Source organism: Pipistrellus kuhlii, unplaced genomic scaffold (assembly GCF_014108245.1).
Source record: "Pipistrellus kuhlii isolate mPipKuh1 unplaced genomic scaffold, mPipKuh1.p scaffold_m20_p_90, whole genome shotgun sequence".
In the NCBI taxonomy this organism is placed as follows: Eukaryota; Metazoa; Chordata; class Mammalia; order Chiroptera; family Vespertilionidae; genus Pipistrellus; species Pipistrellus kuhlii.
In genome coordinates, this window is record NW_023425596.1 from 819959 (window position 1) to 843205 (window position 23247).

A 23247-nucleotide genomic window follows, 5' to 3' on the forward strand; every position below is an offset into this window, starting at 1 on the left:
AATGGATCTCTCTCATTATTGATGTTTCTATCTCTCTCCCGCTCCCTTACTCTCTGAAATCAATATACATATTTAAAAATAAACAAACAAAAAAAACATTGGCCCTACCTGGTTTGGCTCAGTGGATGGCCTGCGGACTCAAAGGTCCTTTCCAGTCAAGGGCACATGCCCAGGCTGTGGGCTCAGTCTCCAGCAGGGGGCGTGCAAGAGGTACCCAACCAACGACTCTCATCATTGATGTTTCTATCTCTCCCTCTCCCTTCTCTGAAATCAGTAAAAATATATATATTTTTAAAAATATGAAGCTTTTTCAAAAACAAAACATTGATCGGCTGCCTCCTTCGGGGCCCCTATGTGGGGTTGAGCCCACAGCATTTTGGTACATGGGACTACGCCCAGCCCACTGGGCCATACCGGCCAGACCCACCATGTACCTTTATCCTACATCACTTAATTGCCACCTGGCACATTGTAGCTGTGTCTGTACTGCTGTCTCCCTGCCCAACTACGACATAAATTCTGTCGGGGTGGGGGCTTCTGTATGAATAAATTCCCCAAAAATGGCTTGGTAAGGATGTGTTGAAGGAAAGAATGTCCCCTGCCTTTAAGGGCTGTGAGTGAGGAGCTGTGGCTTCCCCCCGGAGATCTCCTCACACTGTCCCTCTTCTTGCAGAATCCCCCAACACGTCAGGTGCAGGAGCCACCGGGGGCATCATCGGGGGCATCATCGCCGCCATCATTGCCACTGCGGTGGTCGCCACTGGCATCCTCATCTGCCGGCAGCAGCGGAAGGAGCAGAGGCTGCAGGGGGCAGAGGAGGAGGAAGATGAGTAAGTGACACATACCACGCAGTGGAGGAGGGAGGGGTCCCAGAACCGGGGACCCTGCGGTGGAGGGTAAAGATGGGAGAAAACCATCTGTAATGGCTCCATGAAGCAGAGGCACCCCAAATAACTTATAACTTCAATAGGACAGAGAGGAGAGTTTGCTTGTGTCTCGTAAGTCACGGATATGGCAGCTCTGCTCTGTGAAGTCATCGGAGCCCAGGCTCCTGCTGTCTTGTCACTCAGCCTTTATTCACATGTCAAAGGCTCCCCACTCTTCTGTCATCATCCACATACGTCACAGCCAGACAGGGCTGTCCTGGCCTCAAAGCCCATTCCTGCCGGTGGGAAAAGGAAATAGAAATACAGGGTATTTAAGCCTGACTGGCGTGGCTCTGATTCAGTGTCAGCCTATGAACCAGAAGGTCACAGTCTGATTCCCGGTCAGGCCACCCATGCCTGGGCTTCAGGCTCGATCCCCAGTGGAGGGTGTGAAAGAAGGCAGCCGATCAATTACCTGTGACACTCACTATTAATGTCCCTCTCTCCCTCTCCCTTCCTCTCTGAAATAAATAAAAATAGATTTTATTTTATTGAATTTTTAAAAATATATTTTATTGATTTTTTTTTTTTTTTACAGAGAGGAAGGAAGAGGGATAGAAAGTTAGAAACATTGATGAGAGAGAAACACCGATCAGCTGCCTCCTGCACACCCCCCACTGGGGATGCACCCACAACCGCAGTACATGCCCTTGACCAGAATCGAACCCGGGTCCCCTCAGTCCGCCCACGCACTATCCACTGAGCCAAACTGGTTTCGGCAAAAATAGATTTTCTAACAAAGGAAAGAAATACAGGGTATTCCGTCACCCTTTAAGGAAATGCATCACTTCTCACTTCCATTGACTTGAACCTGTCACATGACTGTCCCCAACAGCAGGGCAAGCTGGGAAATGTAGTCTTTATTCTGGGTGGCCACGTGCCCAGCCAAAACCTTCATTAGTATGGGAAAGGAGGAGCCTGGGTATTGGGGAAAACTGGCCACACTCCTCAGTGTAGAGCACTGTATGTGCCAGGCTTGACGAGATGCATTTGACATGTATAACCTGGATACAGTCTCACATCCATTCATCGAGTCAACAAGTATTCAAACAGTAGCCACCGAGGCCCAGGCTCTGGAGGTAGGGACGCAATGATGAGACAAACATTTTTTAAAAAGTGCCCCCTCGTGGCTCAGTGGTTGAGGGTCGACCTATGAACCTGGGTTGCAGGCTCGATGCCTGGGAGTGGGCGTGTGGGAGGCTTCCAATCAGTGATTCTCTCTCGTTGTTGTTGTTGTTTTTAAAATATACTTCTTTATTGATTTCAGAGAGGAAGGAAGAGGGGAGAGAAATAGAAGCATCAATGGATGAGAGAGAATCATTGATTAGCTGCCTCCTGCACTCCCCCTACTGGGGATGGAGCCCACAACCCGGGCCTGTGCCCTTGGCCAGAATGGAACCTGGAACCCTTCAGTCCGCAGGCCGACGCTCTATCCACTGAGCCATACTGGCTAGGGCTGTGTTGGTTTTTTGGGGTAATATTTGTATTGATTTTTAGAGAGAGAGGAAGGTTGATGTAAGAATGAAACATCAATCGGCTGCCTCCTGCATGCCCCCTAGCGGGGAGAGAGGGTTGGCGGCCGCTGGTTTGGAGGATAGGAAAGCATTTCAATCCTATATTCACTCTCTTAATGAATATTTACTGAATTCTTCATAGTGGGTTCTGGGAACACCATGTTAATCAAGATCTCATTCTCTCCCTCACTTTGCTCATGGTTGGTTACAGTCATTGAGTGATATCAGAAATAACATGTCAGCCCTGGCCAGTGTTGCTCAGTGGTTAAAGGGTCGCTGGTTCTATTCATGGACAAGGGCATGTACCCGGGTTGTGGGTTCACTCCCCACCTCCACCCTGGTTCAGGTGTGTGCAGGAGACAACCAGTCAAAGTGTCTCTCTTATCGATGCTTCTCTCCCTCCCTCCCTCCCTTCCATTCTGAAAAGCAGTAGAGAGAGAGAGAAAAACAAAAAACAAAGACACTTCAAATACAAACTCAGTTAAGTGCCCTAAGAGGGAGGTGTACAGGCGATCGTGATCCTCCTGGGGAATCGGAGGCCTCCTGGAAGAAGATTCGTGGGATGGAGAGGAGTGAGCTGGGCAAGGGGAGTGGGGGGCGGGGGGGTGGAAAGGGATAGCAGGCAGGAGGAGGAGCTTGTGCAATGGTCCTAGGGTCGGGGGGCTTAGGTCTGAGCCTCTACCTGGTCTCCCTCCTACCCCACAGCCTGGAGGGGCCTCCGTCATACAAGCCACCAACCCCAAAGGCAAAGCTGGAGGAGCCAGAGATGGTAAGCTCTTTGCCCGGAACCCAGGGCTGCGCCCCCCTCCCCCCCCCCCCCGCCCACCACCTTTCCCCCGTAGGGCCATGGTGGGGAGAGGGAGTTGGGGAAAGAGGTGGGCTGGGCGGGGGTCCTGACCTATCCCGCCCCCTCTCACTGCAGCCCTCCCAGCTCTTCACTCTTGGGGCCTCAGAGCACAGCCCACTCAAGACCCCCTACTTCGATGCTGGCGTCTCGTGTGCTGAGCAGGTAGGATCTCGGGTAAGGATGAGGCTGGGTACAGTCGCTGACACAGAGGTTAAGGGTTAAAGGTCACAACTCAGATTCAGAGCTGTGTCTCCGGTCATGTTTACAATTCAGTGGGGGAGGTCACGACTGAAAAATCCCAGCGACCTGAGGTTAGAGTGAAGACTGGTTGAACATCTACATGTGCTAGATACAGTAAGACATGTAGTCCCATCAGCTATCTGCTGGAAGTCAGGGGTCAGATATTGCAGTTGTAACTAGTGAAAGTTGAAGGGGCTATTTCAGGCTTAAGGTTAAATAGTTGAGATCAAGGTCAAAGTCAAAGGTTCATGGGCAAAGACTCAGATCAGAAATCAAAAGACAGAGTAGAGACTCAGGATTGACAGGGTGAGGTCCATGCTTTGAATTAGGGACAAGCCATATGACTGACCCCGTGACAAGGGGTAAGATTGGGTCTGGTTGGTGTGGGGAGATGGTCAAGATTTTGGAGTCAAGGGGATTCTGTGTCAAGCTCAGGAAGTGACCTTGAGCTCCTATTCCCTCCTTGTCCCCAGGAAATGCCTCGGTACCATGAGCTGCCCACCTTGGAAGAGCGGTCGGGGCCCCTGATCCTGGGGGCCATGAATCTCGGGTCCCCCATCCTGGTGCCTTCAGGGCCGCCTGTTGTGGAGAGGCTGCCTCTGGATCTGGAGGACTTGGATGATGATGAGGAAGACTACCTGGACAAGATCAACCCCATCTATGACGCCCTCTCCTACGCTAGTCCCTCTGATTCCTACTCAAGCAAAGGCTTTGTCATGTCCCGGGCCATGTACGTGTGAGCTGCCATGGCCCTGGCTCTTGCTTCTCTTTTTGATCCCTCAGCTTTCTGCCAGGAATCTAGTGCCTCTTGAGCTCTGGCCAGACCACTGTTAGCGAACACAGGCATCTCATCTGTGACTTCTACCTTGTTGGGTCCATTGTGACCTCTAATTCATTATCTCTGACCTACAGAAACCTGACAATCTTATCTCATGAGTTGAGGGAGGGGAAATACTTTTCTGCACAATCTGACCCGAGGACTCCTAAAACTGTGACTCCTTAGTTCATACCTCTTACGTCTCCTCCCAAATTCCAAAGAAAACCCCGGACCTCCAATGTGTCCTTAGGTAGTTAGCTCCCAATAGCTCTGCTGGGTTGGATGTTGGGGGGCAGGCACCTTGCTGCTCAGACCTGAGCCCTCCAGGCAGCAGAGCCCCACTTGACCCCTCCTACCCTGTCTGTTCCCAGTGGTGGGAAGGAGGGGAGTCCCCAGCCCAAGGTATAGCTTCCCCATCTCCCTCCTGCAGGCAGGAGTCACAGGGTCCGGACCCTTCCCTGAGTCCCCACTTACCCAAATCCTGTCTTCTGGGGATTAAGCCCCTCCGCCCCGTCAAGGACTAGACAAGGACTAGATAGGGTGAGTGTCATGCAGAGTGTGCCTTGCTGACCCCAGCCTTGAGAGAACAATTCCGTGTTACTTTGAAGACTACTACGACCTTTTACTGCTGCCCAGTGTAATGGGACCCAAACATCTCCCGGGGGGAGGGGGGAGGAGGAGATGGTCACCTGGGTTGGGGTAGCAGGGGTCCTCAAACTTTTTAAAGTGGGGGCCAGATCACGGTCCCTCAGAGAGCTGGAGGGCCGGACTATATGAACTACTAATTCCTACGGTAACACCTCGGCTGCGCTCACTGCCCAAAAAACCTGGCGGGCCGGATCAGACTCCTCTGCGGGCCACATGTGGCCCGCGGGCCGTAGTTTGAAGACCCCTGGAAGGGATCTGATATTGTTTTGTAATAGGGAATTTCCTACCAATATGAATTTGTACTTTGACCAGGTCTCAACTTGTGTATTCTGTGGGATGTGAAGGGGAGGAGGGTGGAACATGATGGTGGGTAATAAATAGGGGGCCCAGGACTTAAGGGGATTGGTAAACAAAGTCAAGATGTGTTATAGACAAAAATAAGAGCCAAAGACATGACAAAAATAATGGAAGGGATAATGACTAAATATGCATAAGCAAAAAGAAAAATGTAATGATGGGTAATAGAAGGAAAGGGGGAGAGAAATCCAGAACTTGTAGTTAATGAAAAGGAAACAGTGCAACAGCAGTCTAATGGCAGAAATAAACGGAACAGAGATATAAATGGTAGTAATTAAGTATGAGGGACTCGGTTTAATGGATAAATGGCAAGTAAGAATAGACCAAAGTCAAATCATGAATAATAAGAGCTCATGATGGGTAATAGATCTGGATGAATGAACCAGAGGCAGACAGATGAATAAATGGAGAAATAGGGGCCGCAGGCATGCTAGATAATAGAGCCAAAACATGATGGTTAATTTAAGAAGGGCTAGAAGAACGTCGGAAGTGCAGACAGAAATGTGCTAAAGGTAGTACAGGCAGTGAGACTGAAATGAATGGGACGGGGGCATGCTGGGTAATGGGACAGAAATGAATGGGCCAAAGATAGAAGCCGCAGTGACGCAGGTCCGGGGTGTGGGGAGCGGGGGGGGGCTGAGGGGGCAGAAGGCATGATGGGTAACGAGAGATCGGTGGGTCTACGGCAACTGTCGCGTTAAACAGGGAAAGCATTGTGGGTAACAAGAAGCCGGCGAAGGTTCACACAGCGGGTTAGAATTCTCCCGATGCACTGTGGGAAAATCCAGAACTTCCGGTTCTCGGTCGCTGACTCGGGACTGGGGTCTGCCCCTCTGCCGCGGTGCCTGATGGGACGCGAGGCCTGACCTTGCTGCCTAGCAGCCTCTGCCGCGCAACGCACCTTTACCCGTGTCCCTCGACCCTGCACGTTAGCCAATGAGCGCACCAGTCTGATTATGTCACAAGGGCGGGACCTGTGCCTGCCGGAGCCAATCATAATGTTGTAAGGGCCAAAGCCGGCCAATTATCAAGGCAACTTCTCCGCCGGGCGCAGTGGAAAGAGGCCTGCCTTCCAAAGAGGGGCGGAGGCGACGAGTCAGGGGGCGTTGCAAAATGCTCAGCACAAACCAATGGTAAAGCAGCGCCGAAACCCGCGGCGTAGCACACCAATAGGCACGGGGAAGGGCGGGCAGGTGTGCTTTAACCTGCTTGCGAGTGGCAGCCAATAAAAAAGGGCGTTTAGAAGAAATGGGTGGGTTCTCATCCGTGGTTCCAATAGCAGGGCCAGACCCTGAAGCTGGTGGGCGGAACCCAGGGCATGTTCAACCAATAGGCGGGGCGGGGCGGGGCGACGGTGGCGGCGGCGGCGGCAGTGGGTTCGGTTGCGCGTGGCGCACGGGGTGGGAGCGGAGCCCAGGCCGGGAACAGGCGCTGCCGCCAGTGAGAACCGGGCCCCAGAGCAGGGCGAGGATTGGCTGGGGACTGGGCCCGGGGCCGCGGGCCCTGACCTCCGCCCTCTGACCTTTTCCCTTGCAGGCGACCATGGGGAACGTGTTGGCCGCTAGCTCGCCGCCCGCAGGGCCACCGCCGCCGCCCGCACCCGCCCTCGTGGGTCTGCCGCCGCCTCCCCCCTCTCCTCCGGGCTTCACGCTGCCGCCGCTCGGGGGCGGCCTGGGTGCTGGGGCCGGCGCGGGTCGAGGTTCCGAACGGACCCCCGGGACGCCTGCAGGGACCGCGGACGATGGGGCCTGCGGCTGCCTCCCCAACCCCGGCACGTTCGAAGAGTGCCACCGGAAGTGCAAGGGTGAGGGGCGAGGGACCCGGCGGGTGTGTGATGGCCTGTACCTCGGGGGACAGGGCGGGAGTACATTGAGGCAACCTTGGGAACTGGCACCGGCTTCCGGAATTATTTAACAGCGTTGGGAGTTGACGTTGGGATCGAGTGGTGGAACATTGGACTTGGGGCTTGGAACGATGGGATCAAATGGTGGAACCTTGGAGTGCAATGGCATAGGAGCGGAGAAAAGCCTTAGCAGCCCCAGGGATCGGCCTAGCCGGCCTCCTCGTGCGATCCGCAAAGAAACTGAGGCCCAAGGTCACAGTGTCAGCGAGGGTCTGGTGGGGACGGAGCCCCCAAAGCTTCTGGATTCTGACTTGGGATAATCGCGGTAGCAGAAACGATGGAGACTTACCGCGTTCTGCCCTGGCATTCAATGCATGTTCACTCGTTAAGTCTTTGCAATGTTCCCACGTGGTGAGTGTCGTCTGGCAGATGACAGGTTTGTCAAGGATAAAGAAACTTACCAAAGGCACACAGTGGTGGGATTTGGATGCAGGCAGAGGCCCTGGTCTTGGCCCCGTCCATCAGGCCATCCTACCGTTTTACTGGTTGGATACTTTGTGGGACCATTGTGCTGTGGTTCCTTGGAGACGGGAGAGCTGAGATGAGAGGTGGGTGTGGGTGTGGGTGACAATATTTCTCTTCTTCAGAGCTGTTTCCTATTCAGATGGAAGGTGTCAAGCTCACAGTCAACAAAGGGTTGAGTAACCATTTCCAGGTGAGCCTTCCTGCCTCCTGAGGTCACCCAGCCACCCCCTGCACCTTGGCCTACAACCCCCTTGCTCCTTCCCGAAGGGCTGGGCTCCTTGGTACTTGAAAAGACCCAGACACAGTGCCAGGCTGACTTCTCAGCGGCGGTGTTTAGGGACCCACAATTCATTCAGAGATACCCCTTCCCCCATAGCATCCAGGTAGAATGAAATGCCAGGTATGTAGTCCACCCCCCAGCGCATTCTTTCTCCAAATCTCTAATCTAGTCCAGCCACTCCTCTGAGTCTTAGCTCCAGGCTCCCAGCCAAGAGATGCTGGTCTTTTCCTCCTGGATTGGGAAACCCAACAGGCAAATGCCCCCATCCCAGGCTGGAGGGGCACTGTGCTGGAGGTGGGCTCAGCTGGGATGATGTGGGGGTGGCCTACAGCTCCATCCCCACAGCCCTCCCTCTTCTCTCAGGTGAACCACACAGTAGCCCTCAGCACAATCGGGGAATCCAACTACCATTTCGGGGTAACGTACGTGGGGACAAAGCAGCTGAGTCCCACAGAGGTGAGGTTCTTGTCATTTCGTTCATTGTGTCATTCTTCTAACGAGTATGGAGCCGAACGCCAGAAGGCTTTGTCAGGGAGAAGCCAGAGCCGCGGAGGGTGCTGTGAGGGGACTGTCTCTCTCCGAGGTGCACTGGAATAGGGGTCCTTCATCCTGAACCCCTGCTCTCTGCCCAGTCCTGTGTTGCATGAGGCTTTGAATGCCAAACTAGGCATTTGGACTTTCTCTAGGGGGCACTAGAGAGCCATGGAGAGATTTGAACTGGGGAAGGTCATGGTCAGGTTTATGCTTTAGAAGTGTCTTTCGGGATGGCGTGCAGAGGCTAGGTTAGGGGAGTGGGGGCAAAACGGGGGGCCTGGAAGGAGACTGGGGCAGGATCAGGTGGAGTTAGGAGACTGAGTTCGTTAACTGGTTCCATTCAATAAACGCACTTAGTCAGCAAACCTGTGTCCAGCTCTCTGCAGGGGACACAGCAGTGACAGGCTGTGGGGCTCACAGTCTAGTGAAGAGGGGGCGGTCTGCTCCGGGGGAGGAGCAGTCACCCAAAGGCTGTGGGAGCCCAGAGGGGGGCCTTCCAGCGGAGGCTTTCTGAGTCTGAGCTTTCCACCTGGGCCCATCCCTTATGCTCTTCCATAATGCTAGGCTCCTGACCTTTAACCTCTTACCTTCCCTTCCCCTCTGCCTCACAGGCATTCCCCGTGTTGGTGGGCGACATGGACAACAGTGGCAGCCTCAATGCTCAGGTCATTCACCAGCTGGGCCCCGGCCTCAGGTCCAAGATGGCCATCCAGGTGAGTGGGAGTCAAGTCACCTGCTCGCCCAGCCTCCCTGAGCGCCAGGCTGCCCTCACACTCCCTTTCTCCCCACAGACCCAGCAGTCCAAGTTTGTGAACTGGCAGGTGGATGGGGAGTACCGGGGTTCCGACTTCACCGCAGCCGTCACCCTGGGGAACCCAGACGTCCTGGTGGGTTCAGGTAAGAGGCGGGCGGGAGGGGTCATAACCTAGTCCTGGCTTTACCAAGTCCAAGTCCGTCCCCTCCTCTGTGCCCCCTTTCCACCCTCTGAGAGATGGGCACGGGCAGGAGGGGTTTTGCAGCACAGCATCGTGGGTGAGGAAGAGAGTCAAAGCCAGCTCTGCGCCGGCCTCATTGCACCGGGAGGAAGCTCCAGCACCGCCGGGCCTCAGTTGTCTTGCCCATAAAATCGGGCTGCCTCGCGGGCCATTGAGAAGGTCACGTAGGTTCATGTGTGTGAAATGCTTCGGAGGGTCAGGCACGTGGATCCCGAGGAAATGGCTGCTGTCATTAACTCGTGGGGCCTATGTGTGAGGGCACAGGGCGGCTCCCAGGGCGCAGGCTCCACCTGCAGTTGGGAAGGAGACGGTCTGAGATGTGGAGACGGGCGAGGGAAGTGCCTGATGGGGGTTGGCGGGGGCAGGAACCACTGGGCTCTGTCTCCGCTTCTAGCTTCTCCGTTGTTTGGTTGTGGGTGTGGGTGGGTGGGTGTTTTGTTGTTAAACGAGGATATTTTTCCCCATTGATTTTTAGGGAGGGGGAACGGGAAGGAGAACAAGAAACATCCATGTTAGAGAGACACATTGATTGGTTGCCAACAAGGCCGGGGATCGAACCTGCAACTCGGGTATATGTCCTTGACTGGGAATAGAACCTTCGATCTGAGGGCTGGCGTTCTAACCACTGAACCTCCAGCCCGGCTTTTGTGTGCGTTGCTTTTTGTCTCTGGGCGTCTGTCTGCTTTTGGCTTCTTTACGTTTATCTAGTGGGTATACATTGACCGTGTGCATGTGTGTTCTAGGCACAGAGGATAAAGTGCTGAACAAAGGAGAGTTATGTCTGCCTGTGGGAGCTCCCGTCGTAGGGGAGGCACACCCAGGCACAGCAGTCCATACAGAGTGATGTCAGGTGGTGGAGACGAACAGAAAGATTCAGGTCTCAGGAGGGTTGGATGGAGTCCTCAGAGAAGGCCTCATTGCATAGATGGTATTTGAACAAAGACTGAGGGCAGGCAGGCACAAGGCTTCCAAGCAGTTATGTGGAAAGGGGCTTTTCAGCCAGAGGAAACAGCAAGTGCAAAGGCACTGAGGCAGGACCCTTGCCTGGAACACAGAGGAGGAGAGTGGCTGCCGTGGATGAGGAGGAGGGTGAGTGTGAGGGTTAGGGGTCCGGGGACCAGATCGCACAAGGCTGTGTGAACGTTTGGCTACCGGAGGCGCTTGATAAGACAGGATGTGATTGGCTTCTACCCTGTTTCCCCGAAAATAAGACCGTGTCTTATATTAATTTTTTCTCCCAAAGTTGCACTAGGTCTTATTTTCAGGGGACGTCTTATCTTTCCATGCGCTAGGTCTTATTTTCGGAGGATGTCTTATTTTCGGGGAAACACGGTAACAGGATCCCTTGGGCTGACAGGTGAGGGACAGGTAGGAAGGGGCCGCTGCAGGGGCAGTGGAGGGGTGAGAAGTGGTCGAGTCCTGGTGTGCTTTCAATGTGGAGGCGCCCGAGTTTGTAGTGGGTTGGGCATGGGAGATAGAAGAGGATCCAGACGACTCCCGAGTTTTGGGCTTGAACAGCTGGAAGGATGGAGATGTTGATTCCTGCCTCTGATGGGTCATGACAGTGGGCTCCGGGGCAGGGAGTCCTGAGGGCTTTTATGAAGGCGACGCCGGGAGCCTTGGGAGGGCCCGAGCGCTCCTGCCTTCTGCCTGCCAGGCTAAGGAGCCTCAGAGGAGGCATCACCTCTGAGCTTCCAGATGAAGAGAAGCTCCCTGCAGGAGATGGGAGCAGCGGGAAAGGGAGGGGAAGGCCATTCGGGAGCTGGGAAGCTGGGCATGAGAGGCCCCTGACGTGAAGCTTCCTCCGTGGGGGGAATGCGGGTCCCTCCTGACCTTTAATGGCATCACTCCCCCTGCAGCTGGGCCATGTGAGACACTTCCTGGGATCCCTGTGTTCTTTCTACCCCAGGACCTTTACACATGTACACACTTTTTACTGATTTCAGAGAGGAAGGGGAGAGAGAAGCATCCATGATGAGAGAATCATTGATCAGCTGCCTTCTGCACGTCCCCTACTGGGAATTGAGCCCACAACCCGGGCATGTGCCGTGACCTCCTGGTTCATAGGTCAGCATCCAACCACCAGGCCACACTGGCTGGGGCTTTTCTCTGGCTTTGACATGGCCGAGTATGTCTCTGGGCACACACCACCCTCACCAACAGACCTGTGACTAGAATGTACCTATGTCTGTAGTGTTGCCTCACCCTGTCCCATAGTCTTTATGGCACTTCCCTCTGAATTGTCTCACTCTTTTTTTTTTCTTTTTTTAAATATATTTTTACTGATTTCAGAGAGGAAGGGAAAGGGAGAGAGAAATAGAAACACCAATGAATGATGAGAGAGAATCATGGATCGGCTGCCTCCTGCATGCCCCACACTGGGAATCCAGCCTGCAACCGGGCATATGCCCTTGGCCGGAATCGAACCCAGGACCTTCAGTCCACAGGCTGATGCTCTATCCACTAAGCTAGGGCTGTCCTGTGCTAGGATGTCAGGAACTTGCCTGGTGTGCCGGCGCCGGGGACGGTGCTGGGGCCAGAACAGGTGCCCAGGAAACGCTGAGCAGAGGAGTGAGCGGCGTGATGGCAGGTCCCATCCGTTCCCTCAGCCTCTGTCGAGCCCTGAGCATACCACGTGCGTCTTCCCCGTGGTCAGTCCCAGGCCTGGGAGCAGCAGTAAGGCTATAGCTCCCGGATCCACTGTCCCCGTCTCACCGAGGCCCAGAGGGCGCAGCAGGTCGGACTCCAGAATCCATGTTCTTCCCTCTGGTACCAGCACCTCCTTCCCCCGCACACCCTCCCAGCACTGGCCTCCCAGCCCCTCCCCTCCCCCTCAGACTAATAAAAACAGGACCTACTGGTCCAGGTCACTGCTGAGCACAGGAGTAACTTACCACCCACGGCTTGGACTGAGCCTCAGTTTCCTCATTTGACCACCTCTCACTGAAGGAGAGCTGGAGCACATCATCAGCGCTAAGCTGCAGGCCAGGGGTGTGGGCAGGACTCGCTCTGTGTCTCAGTGCCACCCCACAACGGGCGGAGGGCGGGGGTGTCTTGTTTTTGGGGGTGTCTGTTTTTATGGCCCCCATTTCACTGATGAGCAAACGGGCCTGAGTGAAATCGAATTGCCTGGACTCCGAGGAGCTGGAACGTGAATCACGGCCTCATTCAAGGGCCCGGGTTCTTACCTGGTTCCCTCCCCAGGGCCTCGGCTCCTCAGGAGCTTCTGTGTCATGCGAAGCACCTAGTGTGTGGGAGCAGCAGGCTCTGAGACACACATACCCCCTCCCCCCTGCCCTCGCAGGGCCCTGGACCAGAGGGAGAGACATTGGCCTTTAAGCAGATGATCCCAGTGGCTGCTGCTGTTGGAGAATCCTGCTCAGGTCGCTGCGAGAACTTGGGACAGGCGCAGCTGTCTCACCTGGAGGGACAGACCGCCCCCCTAGTGCTCGGGAGCGGGCACTGCACGTGGGGGCAGGCGGTGCAGAGAGAAGTCCTGTCCGGCGGGGGCCGCCGAGAACCACCTTCCCTTCAGGTCCCGCCCCAGGGACTCCCCAGGAGTCCTGGCGTGGCCCCCGCCGCGCAGGGCCAAGGTCCGGGGGTGGGAGCCTGCGCCTGCCCCGGCCCAGCAGGTTTGGGAGGTGGATCAGGAAACGGGACTTCTCTCCCAGGTTGGCAGCTCTGCCCTTGCCAGAGGCCTGCTCTTTGGTCTCACAAACCTGACCTGCTTTCTCTCCTCGCGGGTTTTGGACTCGCTGGGTTCCTCAGGGCTGCTGTAGGCCCTGCAGAATGGGTCCAGGTGATCTGCCGGTCTGGGCCAAGCCCTGGCTCGGCGAGCTCACGTGCCACGGGTGTGGGAGGGGGCCTGGCTGAGCCGGTGAGGAGAGAGAGGGGAGGGAGGGAGATGTCGGAGGAGGAGGCGGATCCCGCCCAGGGAGCTGTGCGGCTCTGGGAGGAAGAGGCCCTGAGCCCCGTTGGCCACCGCCAGAGGCCCAGGATGTGCGCTGGGAGCAGCAGGCCCCGCGGGCACGTGGGGACGGAGCGAGACGGCAGGGAGACCACAGGATTGGCGTTCCCGTGATGGCAGGAGTGGTGGGAGCGGGGACCGGGGCGGCGTGAGCACCAGAGTCCCCTGGGGAGGATGGCAGCCCAGTGCACGTGTGCCCGGCTGTGTGAGGGAGGAGAGTGGCCGAGCCACATGGGGAGCCGCACAGACTCTGAGCAGGGGAGACGGGCTGGAGTTGGTGCTTTAGCAGGACCCCTCTGAGTTGCTGGGAGAGGGTGAGGCTCAGGCAGGCCAGGGAGGAGGGTGGAGCTGGGCATCAAGGGACAAGGCAGACCCAGGAGATGGGAGGAGGGAGAGCTGGAGAGAGGTTCAGGGTCACACAGCCCTCAGTCCCAGCAGTTGGCAGACCTGAGAGGCCAGTGAGTTTTAGGCCCCTCTGTTACTCAAGGCCACAGGGGGGGGCTGTCCAGCCCGTGGGCCACATAAGGCCCAAGAATCATTTGGTCTGGCCCTGCCAGGGCATTAGGGGTGAGTTCAGTGTTTAACCAAATATAGCAGGCTAATTATTTTTAAATACCTTTTTGTTGATTTCAGAGAGGGAAAGGGAGAAACCTCAGTGATAAGAGAAAATCATTGATCGGCTGCCTTGTGCATACCCCCTCTCAGGACTGAGGCCCCAAATCGGGCATGTGCCCTGACCAGGAATCAAACTGACCTCCTGATTTATCGGTCAATGCTCAACCACTGAGCCACCCTGGCTGGGCACTAGGCTAAATTTTAAAGCTGATAATTTTAAAAAATATATATATTTCATTGATTTTTTTTACAGAGAGGAAGGGAGAGAGATAGAGAGCTAGAAACGTCAATGAGAGAGAAACATTGACCAGCTGCCTCTTGCACACCCCCTACTGGGGATGTGCCCACAACCAATGTACATGCCCTTGACAGGAATCGAACCTGGGACCTTTCAGTCCGCAGACCAACGCTCTACCACTGAGCCAAACCGGTTTCAGCTAAGCTGATAATTTTATGTGACCTGAGAATGATGTTATAAAGATCCAATGGCCCTTGGCACTAAAAGGTTCTCCACCCCTGATCTAGCCAGTCACTTTTCATTCTGTTGGCCTCAGTTTCCCTCTGAGTAAGGATGTTCCGGCCAGAGGTGTGCTGGTAATGTTAATGCCGGCTCTGGGCTGATTGTATCATCTGCTTGTTGTGGCTCAGTGAGCCGGGCCATGACCCCAGCCTCCCCAGAAGACACCGCCTGGGGCCTGGCCATGGACCGTTGGCTTCCCTTAGCCCAGTGGTCGGCAAACTGGCTTGCGAGCCGTGGTTTGTCGCTCTGTTGACTAATGTGCTTGTCGACCACTGACCTAGACTCTCCATTCCAATAACAGGCTGTTGTTCCTTGTGATTAAGCCCCTATCCCAGTGGTTGGCAAACTCAGCAGAGCCGCAGCTTCCTACCACCGCCTTAGCCCCACTGGCAGCCCCTTCCCAAACGTGCCCACTCACTGATCGTGGGCCCCCCCCCTCATTTCTGCCCCGCTCCCATGCCAGTTTGAGTCTGTGTATCTGATTGATTTTCTTTGAGAAGCAGCATCATGCTCTGTCCTGTCCCTGCGTTCCCCTACGGGGTCTTCCTGTTTCCTGTTGGGCTACATGACTTCACGGCCTGTCTCTGCTCAGTCTTGGTGGGTTTCTCTGCAGAGACTCTTCCATCCCTCTTTGCCCTCTGCTTCCCTGCCTCTGTCGGCGTCTTGTCTGTTTCCCTGTCACTCCCTGTCTCCCCTGGTTCTTCCCCTCCCATAAGATCACGTGTGTGGGGCCGCTCTAAAGACAGGCATGAATGAGTCTCAGCCCGTGGCGTCAGGAATGCAGTCCGGCAACTGAGAGCCATCCGCTGGCAAACACTAGGGGGGCTTCTAGCGTTCCCGCTGCCGAGGGCAGAGGGTCAGTCCGGTGAGCACAGGGCGTGCTCTATGCTGTGGCCACACCCACTCCTTTAGGAGCTTTACTGAGAAGTGACCCCGTCGCCTGCGGGTACAGCTGAGTGGTGGGCTGCAGTGCCGTTGGCACCCCGAGGTGTGCTCTCCCTGACCCTCCGCTCCTGCCAGCCCGGCAGCAGAGAGTTCTCACACATCTGGTGGCCATGGCTGAGGGACTTCACTCCCTCGGCCTCCCCTGCAAATGGTGGCGCTTGCATGCGGCCGTTCGGGGCTGTGCAGGCCAGTGAGGTCCCCCGGGGGCTGCCTGTGAGCTCCACGGAGCAGCAGTGGGGGGCTGGGGCGGGCCCTGAGCCCCCGGCAGGGGCCTGCCTTCCAGGCCACGGGAGCAGGAGTCCGGCCAGCACCCGGGCTGGGCAGGAACGGACCACCCGCCCCGGTGACACCTGCCGTCTCCCCACAGGCATCCTCGTGGCCCACTACCTCCAGAGCATCACGCCGTGCCTGGCGCTGGGCGGAGAGCTGGTCTACCACCGGCGGCCTGGGGAGGAGGGCACCGTCATGTCTCTAGCCGGGAAGTACACGTGTGAGTCTGGGCCCGGGACCCCTGGGTCTGCGGGAGGGGTCCTGGGTTCTCGTGTCTCCTTGGTAACCCACCCCCACCCCACACGCTCTCTTACAGTGAACAACTGGTTGGCGACAGTGACGTTGGGCCAGGCGGGCATGCACGCAACGTACTACCACAAAGCCAGTGACCAGGTGAGCTGGGCCGGGCCGCCAGGGGCTGGGGTGCCGGGGGGTCCGGTCTGGGGTGCTGACGCCGCTGCCCTGGCCCCTCCAGCTGCAGGTCGGCGTGGAGTTTGAGGCCAGCACAAGGATGCAGGACACGAGTGTCTCCTTCGGGTACCAGCTGGACTTGCCCAAGGCCAACCTCCTCTTCAAAGGTACAGGCCTCAGTTTCCCCACGTGAGTGGGTGTAGGCCAAGGAGATGCTGAATGGCATCATGCTGGGACTGTTGAGGGCCTCCAAATCACCTGGGCCTAAGCTTTGTCCCTACTACATTCCTTCCCCCTTTCCCCCAGCCAGCACCCCTCCCCCATCACTACCCTTTTTCCGGAAGTAGAAGGCAGCTGGAGCATATCCGGCCACCCCACTCTCCACAACGAGGCTCCTGGAGGCTGTAGTCACTGCCAGACCCGACCCCCTCCAGTGCCCGCCTCGGCCTGGTGTCAGGGTTTAAGTCTCTTGGGCCTCAGTGGTTCTGGGTGGAGGGTATGAAGACACCCGAAGGCCGCTGCTGCCGCCAGAGATGAGGCCCAGGGGTTTCTGCGCCTCTGGCTTCTCAGCCTTGCTCTTGCAGAGGCTGGGTTGGGGTCCCAGGTTTGTCCCGTGAAGCCAGTGAGCCTCCTTCCCACACGGGGGGACACTGGCAGGTGCACATCACCAGCTCTAGTGAACAAGCCCGGGGATGGGCAGTCTTTTTTTTTTTTTTTTTTTAATATATTTTTTATTTCAGAGAGGAAGGGAGAGATAGAAACAATAATGAGAGAGAACCATTAATCAGCTGCCTCCTGCGCACCCCCCACTGGGGATTGAGCCCGCAACCTGGGCATGTGCCCTGACGGGGAATCAGACCAGTGACCTCTTGGACCAGCGCTCAGCCGCTGAGCTAGTCCTGGCTGGGCCCGTTCAGTCTTCCGTTCAGCGGACACTGAGCGCCCGCTGTGCCCGAGCTGTGCCCAGGGCGCTGGGACGGCCTGTCCTCGGATCACACGGGGAGAACAGGCCCGTCCGCAAGAGCGCAGACCTGGTGTGGTCGGACGGAATAGGGAGCCCGGGGGGTGGCAGAGGGCTTCCTTCTAGGCGGAAGCACTTGGGGCACAGGAAGAGGTTTCTGGGAACAGGTGGTCACAGGTCTGCAGCCCGCAGTGGCGGGGTCTGGTGAGGCCTGGAGCACCAGAGGCCCTGGGAGGCCGGCACAGGCTCTCAGCGCGCTGTCTGCCCGCAGGCTCCGTGGACAGCAACTGGATCGTGGGCGCCACGCTGGAGAAGAAGCTGCCGCCCCTGCCCCTGACGCTGGCCCTCGGGGCCTTCCTGAATCACCGCAAGAACAAGTTCCAGTGCGGCTTTGGCCTCACCATCGGCTGAGCCCGCCCGGCTCTGCCTCCCACTCCCTCCCTCCTTAGATTCCCCTGCTCCTCCCCGACAGGGGGGGACCTGCGCGCCCCTCCCTCTCCCTTCCCTCCCTCCTTGGTGTCAGGGGGGCCGCGGAAAGGAGGGGCCATCACCCCAGCAGCTGAGGGGGGAATTCTAGAACCACGGGCGCTTCAGGATTCGGAGCACGGGGGGCTGTGTGCCCTGTGGACCTGGGGCCCGGGAGGGGTTCTGGAGTCGAGGGGTACGCCCGCCAGGTTCTGAGCACCAGGGGCAGAGGCTGCCAGACAACCTCAGGGAGGTGTGGGGGCATCACCACCACCACCCCCAAAGATCTCGGGGCCCCGCCCCGAGGGGGCAGCAAGAAGAGGAGCTTCCCCATCCCAGGTCCGCCCCCACCCACTTTCCCATCCACTCCTCGGTATAAATCATGTTTATAAGTTATGGAAGAACTGGGACATTTTACAGAAAAAAAAGCAAAAAAACAAAAAATATACGTGAGGAAAAGAAACCAAAATGGGAGACCTGCCTTTCCTACCTCTCCACCCCTGTTCACTCCATCCGGCCTGCTCTTCCTATGGCGGCCACAGGGGGGCGCCACGGGGCTGGGTATGGAAGGATGACCCAGAAAGGGAGTCGGTCCTGGCTAACCGGAGCCCAACGTGGGGAAGGGCCTGGCCCAGGTCACAGCCTCCTGGGACATCAGGCCTCGGGAGGGTGTAGCCTGGTCACTGGCTCCCGCTTGGCCGGGCCAGAGGCTGCGGGGGACTTTGCCTTCGGAGGTGAAGCAACAAGAGCGGCACTGTCGTGTCAGGGAGAGAGGCTGCGAGCTGGGAGGGGGAAGGGGGGCTTTCCAGATTCCGAAAAGGGCAGATGGGGCTTTCTACTGGGGAGGGAGGGGCTTCCTAAAGAATGCAGGCACCTGGAAACACTTCAGAATCACTCTGACAAAGAACAAAAGAAACCAAAATGGAAAAAATATTTGTGCTTTAAAGGTCACCAAGAAAAAGAACCCATACAGCGGGAGGAATATTTGCAAATCTGATACATGATGAGGATGGTGACGGGAAAAACGGGGAGAAGGCCATGAGTTGGGTTGAGTGGGGGAGGCGGGTTGGGTCGCCTGTGCCTCGGGTATCTGATGGGGAGATCAGTTGGCCCACCTAGGGCTCCTAAGGGAACTGAAAACCCTGTCTGCCCCCACACACCTAGGGTTTGGGGAGGGAGGTCGCTGAGCAGAAATGGACCTTTACTGCCTGGAAATCCGCAACATGCATTCCCTGTCCACTCCGAGGCCCCCTTCCTGACCCCGTGGAATCCCGTTCTCCCTGTGTGGCCTCACCATCTGTCTTAACTGTGAAATAACAGCTGCTGGGGAGTGAGTGCTGGCGGTGTGCGAGCTGCTCAGTACTTCACACAGAGTGCGGGGTGACTCAACGTCCTGGCCATTGCCTTATTATACTGATGAGACGCTGTAGGAACTGAACTATGTAGGAACTGAACTAAAGTTTCTATCAACTAGCCCCCCGGTAAAGAGCTTTGTTAAACATCCTGCCGCAGTTCCAAGGACCGTCTGTTGACGAGGTTACATAGGGACGTATGTAGCTTCTTGCGTCACTGACAGATGGTGTAAGTGCAGTTGTTCCCCGTTACGTGGACCAGAAACTGGGTGTTCAGAGAGGCTTGGTCATTTGCCCAAGGTCGCACACAGCTAGCGAGGGGCAGCCCAGTTCAGGCTGGGCAGTTTGGTTCCAGCGTCTCCCGCCCTAACGGCAGCATGAAAGCTCCAAGCCGGCGGAGGCATGACATTCAGGCGGCCGGGATCCACAGTGCCTGTGCTGGACTCTGAATGGGCTCATCTGTGCCCAAGGTCACGGCCAGAGGGAGTTCGGCGAGGACCCAGGTTCCACTCTCAGCCGAGGCTTTCAGTAGGGGCGCCGCATGTCCCCAGCCCTCCCGTCTCACTTCTGCCACCAGCTCGCCTCCCTCAGACCCGGAGTCCAAGCCCCAGCCCCCTCCCCAAGCCTTATTCACCAGCGGCTGCTGGCTCCTTCCCCTCGCCGGCCCCGCCCCACAGAATTGAGGGCGCCGAGTTTCTGGGTGAGATGTCACTCCCCTCCTGGGGGCTGGGGGCATCCCAGAGCCTCCAAGCCCCACCTCCTCCCCCTCCTCGCCGTGTGGAGGGGAGAACAGCCCACCTCGTGACTAGGGGCTGGCCCAGCTGCCCCAGCCTGGAGGAGTGGGCGGGGCGGGGGAGCCCTATAATTGGAGGAGCCTGGGATCCCTGAGTCTACTCAGCCCGAGCGGAGGAGAAGGACCGGGTGCCCAGCAGTCGGTGAGGAGCAGAATTGGGGGCACAGAGACCAGCTCAGGGCCTCTGTGGGAGGAGGAGGTGACCGTCCTGTCTGAGCCAGAAAAAGCAGGATCTGGGGATGAGTCTGGAGGCGGGGGGGCTGGACCTGGGGGTGGGGGAGGGGCACCCCAAATCGACCTGTGGAACAACCAGAGGAGCCATCGAAAGAGCCCACAAATTGTCACCCATTTATTGAGCACCTACTGGGTGTCCCCTTCATCCTCAGACTTCCGCTCAGGGTGGTGGCAGGTTAGCTGGAGCACTGGCTGAAGGAAGACTTTTAAATGATCACATTAGCTGATATTAGCTAATATGGCGCTTGGGCGTGGAGATGGAGTTAAGGATGTGAAGGGAGAGCAAGGAATGCAAGCCTGGGTCTAGAATGCCCCGTTGGGCTCACATGGAGCTCAGTGGGGGAGGGGATGAGATCGGAGAAGACAAGGAGGACCTCAGACAGCAGCACACGTTTGTGATGGGATTAGGAAGATGCGGGTCTGGGGTTAAGAGAGGCCTAGTCCAAGCCCCAGTGGGAGGAGCCCCCACTGGCTATTGATTGACAGTTTCTCCGCCCCCCAGACTGAAGGCACTGAAGATGAAGGTCCTGTGGGCTGTGTTGGTGGTCACACTCCTGGCAGGTATGGGATGGTGCTTGCTCAGGCTCCCTGCCCCTGCCCCCCTCCCTTCTATCCCTGTCCCTTCTGCTGGTCTCTTGAGAGGAGGCCCAGGTCTGAGCCTCTTCTGACACCCGCTGGCTCTGAGCAGCGGTTACTCTCTCGGGGCCTCGACTGTTCCCATCCGTACAATGGGAGCTCTAACAGCTTCTAACGCATGGTTGTCAGGCGGATAGTGAGGGCCACATCCATGTCAGCTGGGATTGCTCTCCATCACCCCACACGGAGCACACACGCACAGACACTCAGTGGATGCCTGTCCAGTGAGGAAACAGACCCGCCGTCCTTCCACCCCTCCCTACCCATCAATGCTCTAAAGCAGCACAAGAGCATTTGTGAAGCACCTACTATGTGCGTGAAGAGGGCGGGGGACTTTGACGGCCATGCACTTGCTCCGTGCAGGATGCCAGGCCGAAGTGGAGGAGGTGGCCAGGCCAACCCCGGAGCCAGAGCTGAGGCAGGCCACCCAGCCGTGGGAGCAGGCGCTGGGCCGCTTCTGGGACTACCTGCGCTGGGTGCAGACGCTGTCTAACAAGATGCAGGAGGAGCTGCTCAGCGCCCAGGTCTCCCAGGAACTGTCGTGAGTGTCCCGCCCCCGCCCCGGCCTCCTGGCGGGCAGCTCCCGTCTGGAGCTCCTCGGGGGTCTGCTCATTGCTTGCTTCCGCTTGCCATTTTGAATTCTCAGCGTCGGCTCTCTGATCCTCCTCATCTCTTCCTGTCCCTGATGTTCCCTCCTGCCGCCCAACATCATTCTAGCCCGTCTGCTCCTCTCTGCTCCTGGCTGTCTCTGTCCCCTCCTCTTGGCCTCTCCCTCTTTTGGGTGTCTCTGTCTCTGACTCTGACTCTGTCTCTGCGCCCTTCTTGCCCTCCCCCACCCACCTTTCCTCTTCTTCTCTCCGCACACACCCCCTGGCGCCCTCTCCGCCTGCAGGATGCTGATGGAGGAGACCATGAGGGAGGTGAAGGCCTACAAGGAGGAGCTGGAGGCGCAGCTGGGCCCCATGACCCAGGAGACGCACACCCGCCTGTCCAAGGAGCTGCAGGCGGCGCAGGCCCGCCTGGAGTCGGACATGCAGGACGTGCACACCCGCCTGACCCAGTACCGCAACGAGGTGAAGACCATGGTGGGCCAGAACTCCGACGAGCTGCGGAGCCGCCTGACCTCCCAGCTGCGCAAGCTGCGCAAGCGGCTGCTCCGCGACGCCGAGGACCTGCAGAAGCGCCTGGCGCTCTACCGGGTCGGGGCGCGCGAGGGCGCGGAGCGCGGCGTGGGCGTCCTCCGCGAGCACCTCCTGCCGCTGCAGCAGCGCGCCTTCACCGTGGGCCAGCCGCTGCGGGAGCGGGCGGAGGCCTGGAGCCAGCGGATGCGCGAGAAGCTGGATGCCATGGGCACCCGCGCCCGCGACCGCCTCGACGACATGCGCGACCAGATGGAGGGGCTGCAGGCCAAGGTGGAGGAGCAGGCCAACCAGATGCGCCTGCAGGCCGAGGCCTTCCAGGCCCGCCTCAAGGGCTGGTTCGAGCCGCTGGTGCAAGACATGCAGCGCCAGTGGGCCGGGCTGGTGGAGAAGGTGCAGTCGGCCCTGGGCCCCAGTCCCACGGCGCTGCCCGTGGAGAATCACTGAGCGCCGCCGCGCGCCCCGTGGGCCCCAAGCCCCTCTCCCAGCCCGCGGGGTCCCGTCCCTGCCCCCTCCGCCCCCCTGGGGCCCTGGCTTAATAAAGGCTCACAAGCTTCACATCTGCAGGCATCTGAGTGATTTCTTACAGCCCCGGCCTCAGTTTCTCCTTCCCCACACGGTCCCGTCCCCTCTGAACGTGTGTCTGTCCGTGTCTTTGTCTCCGCTTTGGCTCTGTCTGTGTCCTCCTGTGCCTCTCTGGGGTTTTCCCCTTCCTGTCTCTGCCGCCCTCTCTCTCTCTCTCTCCTCGGCCCCTTTGCATTCTGTCCCTGAGACACGGGTTCTGGAACAAGCCCTCCCCTGGGGTCCAGCCTGCCCTGAGCCCAGGTCTGCCCAGCCTCCTCACACCTGCTTCTTAGAGCTGCCGGGACTCAGGAGACCCGAGACCACTGCCACTGTTCATACGGTGACCCGACGCCCCGCTCTCGGCCGGACCGTCCTGATCGGGACTTTTTAAAAACGCCTCAGGACGCGGGTCAAATTGTGAAAGAATCGGGATGTCTGCCGAAACCGGTTCGGCCCCGTGGATAGAGTGTTGGTCTGCAGACAGGGGTCCCAGGTTCGATTCCGGTCAGGGGCGTGTACATTGTCTGTGGGCACATCGCCGGTAGGGGGTGTGCAGGAGGCAGCTGGCTGCTGTTTGTCTCTCATTGATGTTTCTGGCTTTCTATCCCTCTCCCTTCCTCTCTGTAAAAAATCAATAAAATATATTTTAAAAAGAAAAGAAAGAAAGAAATCCTCTTTAAAAAAAAAAAAATCGGGATGTCTGGTCACCTTACTATTAAGCCATCTTTACCCCCCTTATTGTCTCTCCCCTTTCTCCAGCCAACCTCACCTGGTTCTGCCTCCTGGCCCCTCCCGGCCCCTCCCGGCCCCTCCTGGCCCCTGTGTAACTGAGAGGCCTCATTTTTCAGC

General features: G+C 57.5%; 3 protein-coding genes across 7 annotated transcripts in view; all 3 read left to right on the plus strand.

The window, feature by feature from the left end:
* The window catches only part of NECTIN2 (nectin cell adhesion molecule 2), a 25727-nt gene extending 20688 nt beyond the window's left edge, over positions 1–5039 (plus strand). The window contains exons 6-9 of one of the 3 annotated variants that reach the window (XM_036428705.2): positions 674–830; positions 3146–3209; positions 3363–3461; positions 4001–5039. In XM_036428705.2, coding sequence (XP_036284598.1) covers positions 674–830; positions 3146–3209; positions 3363–3461; positions 4001–4267 — 587 coding nt within the window. In that variant the 3' untranslated portion in view covers positions 4268–5039. The remainder of the gene's footprint in view (positions 1–673; positions 831–3145; positions 3210–3362; positions 3462–4000) is intronic. The other 2 variants (XM_036428706.2, XM_036428707.2) reach the window with 2 other exon arrangements.
* On the plus strand, positions 108–22394 carry APOE (apolipoprotein E). Of its 2 annotated transcripts, XM_045578206.1 has the most exons (5): positions 108–121; positions 18265–18271; positions 20562–20620; positions 21059–21236; positions 21588–22394. In XM_045578206.1, the coding sequence occupies exons 3-5, from the start codon at positions 20578–20580 to the stop codon at positions 22279–22281; spliced, it is 915 nt and encodes a 304-aa protein (XP_045434162.1). In that variant the 5' UTR covers positions 108–121; positions 18265–18271; positions 20562–20577; the 3' UTR covers positions 22282–22394. The 2 variants fall into 2 exon arrangements, with proteins under 2 accessions (XP_045434162.1, XP_036284605.1); XM_036428712.2 differs by lacking the exons at positions 108–121; positions 18265–18271 and adding an exon at positions 19880–19967.
* On the plus strand, positions 6663–18133 carry TOMM40 (translocase of outer mitochondrial membrane 40). Of its 2 annotated transcripts, none has more exons than XM_036428709.2 (10): positions 6663–6789; positions 6886–7153; positions 7840–7907; positions 8361–8453; positions 9143–9244; positions 9323–9428; positions 15941–16063; positions 16160–16236; positions 16319–16421; positions 17487–18133. In XM_036428709.2, the coding sequence occupies exons 2-10, from the start codon at positions 6892–6894 to the stop codon at positions 17624–17626; spliced, it is 1074 nt and encodes a 357-aa protein (XP_036284602.1). In that variant the 5' UTR covers positions 6663–6789; positions 6886–6891; the 3' UTR covers positions 17627–18133. The 2 variants fall into 2 exon arrangements, with proteins under 2 accessions (XP_036284602.1, XP_045434161.1); XM_045578205.1 differs by lacking the exon at positions 17487–18133 and adding an exon at positions 16646–16677.
* Positions 22395–23247: the final 853 nt, after the last annotated feature.

Excerpts from the sequence above, each read along its gene's own strand:
- TOMM40 (XM_036428709.2), top strand. The coding sequence starts at position 6,892 with ATGGGGAACGTGTTGGCCGCTAGCTCGCCGCCCGCAGGGCCACCGCCG. Across the intron at positions 9,429-15,940 it reads AGACGTCCTGGTGGGTTCAG|GCATCCTCGTGGCCCACTAC; the intron begins GTAAGAGGCGGG and ends GTCTCCCCACAG. Across the intron at positions 16,237-16,318 it reads ACCACAAAGCCAGTGACCAG|CTGCAGGTCGGCGTGGAGTT; the intron begins GTGAGCTGGGCC and ends TGGCCCCTCCAG.
- APOE (XM_045578206.1), top strand. The coding sequence starts at position 20,578 with ATGAAGGTCCTGTGGGCTGTGTTGGTGGTCACACTCCTGGCAG. Across the intron at positions 20,621-21,058 it reads GGTGGTCACACTCCTGGCAG|GATGCCAGGCCGAAGTGGAG; the intron begins GTATGGGATGGT and ends TGCTCCGTGCAG. Across the intron at positions 21,237-21,587 it reads CAGGTCTCCCAGGAACTGTC|GATGCTGATGGAGGAGACCA; the intron begins GTGAGTGTCCCG and ends CTCCGCCTGCAG.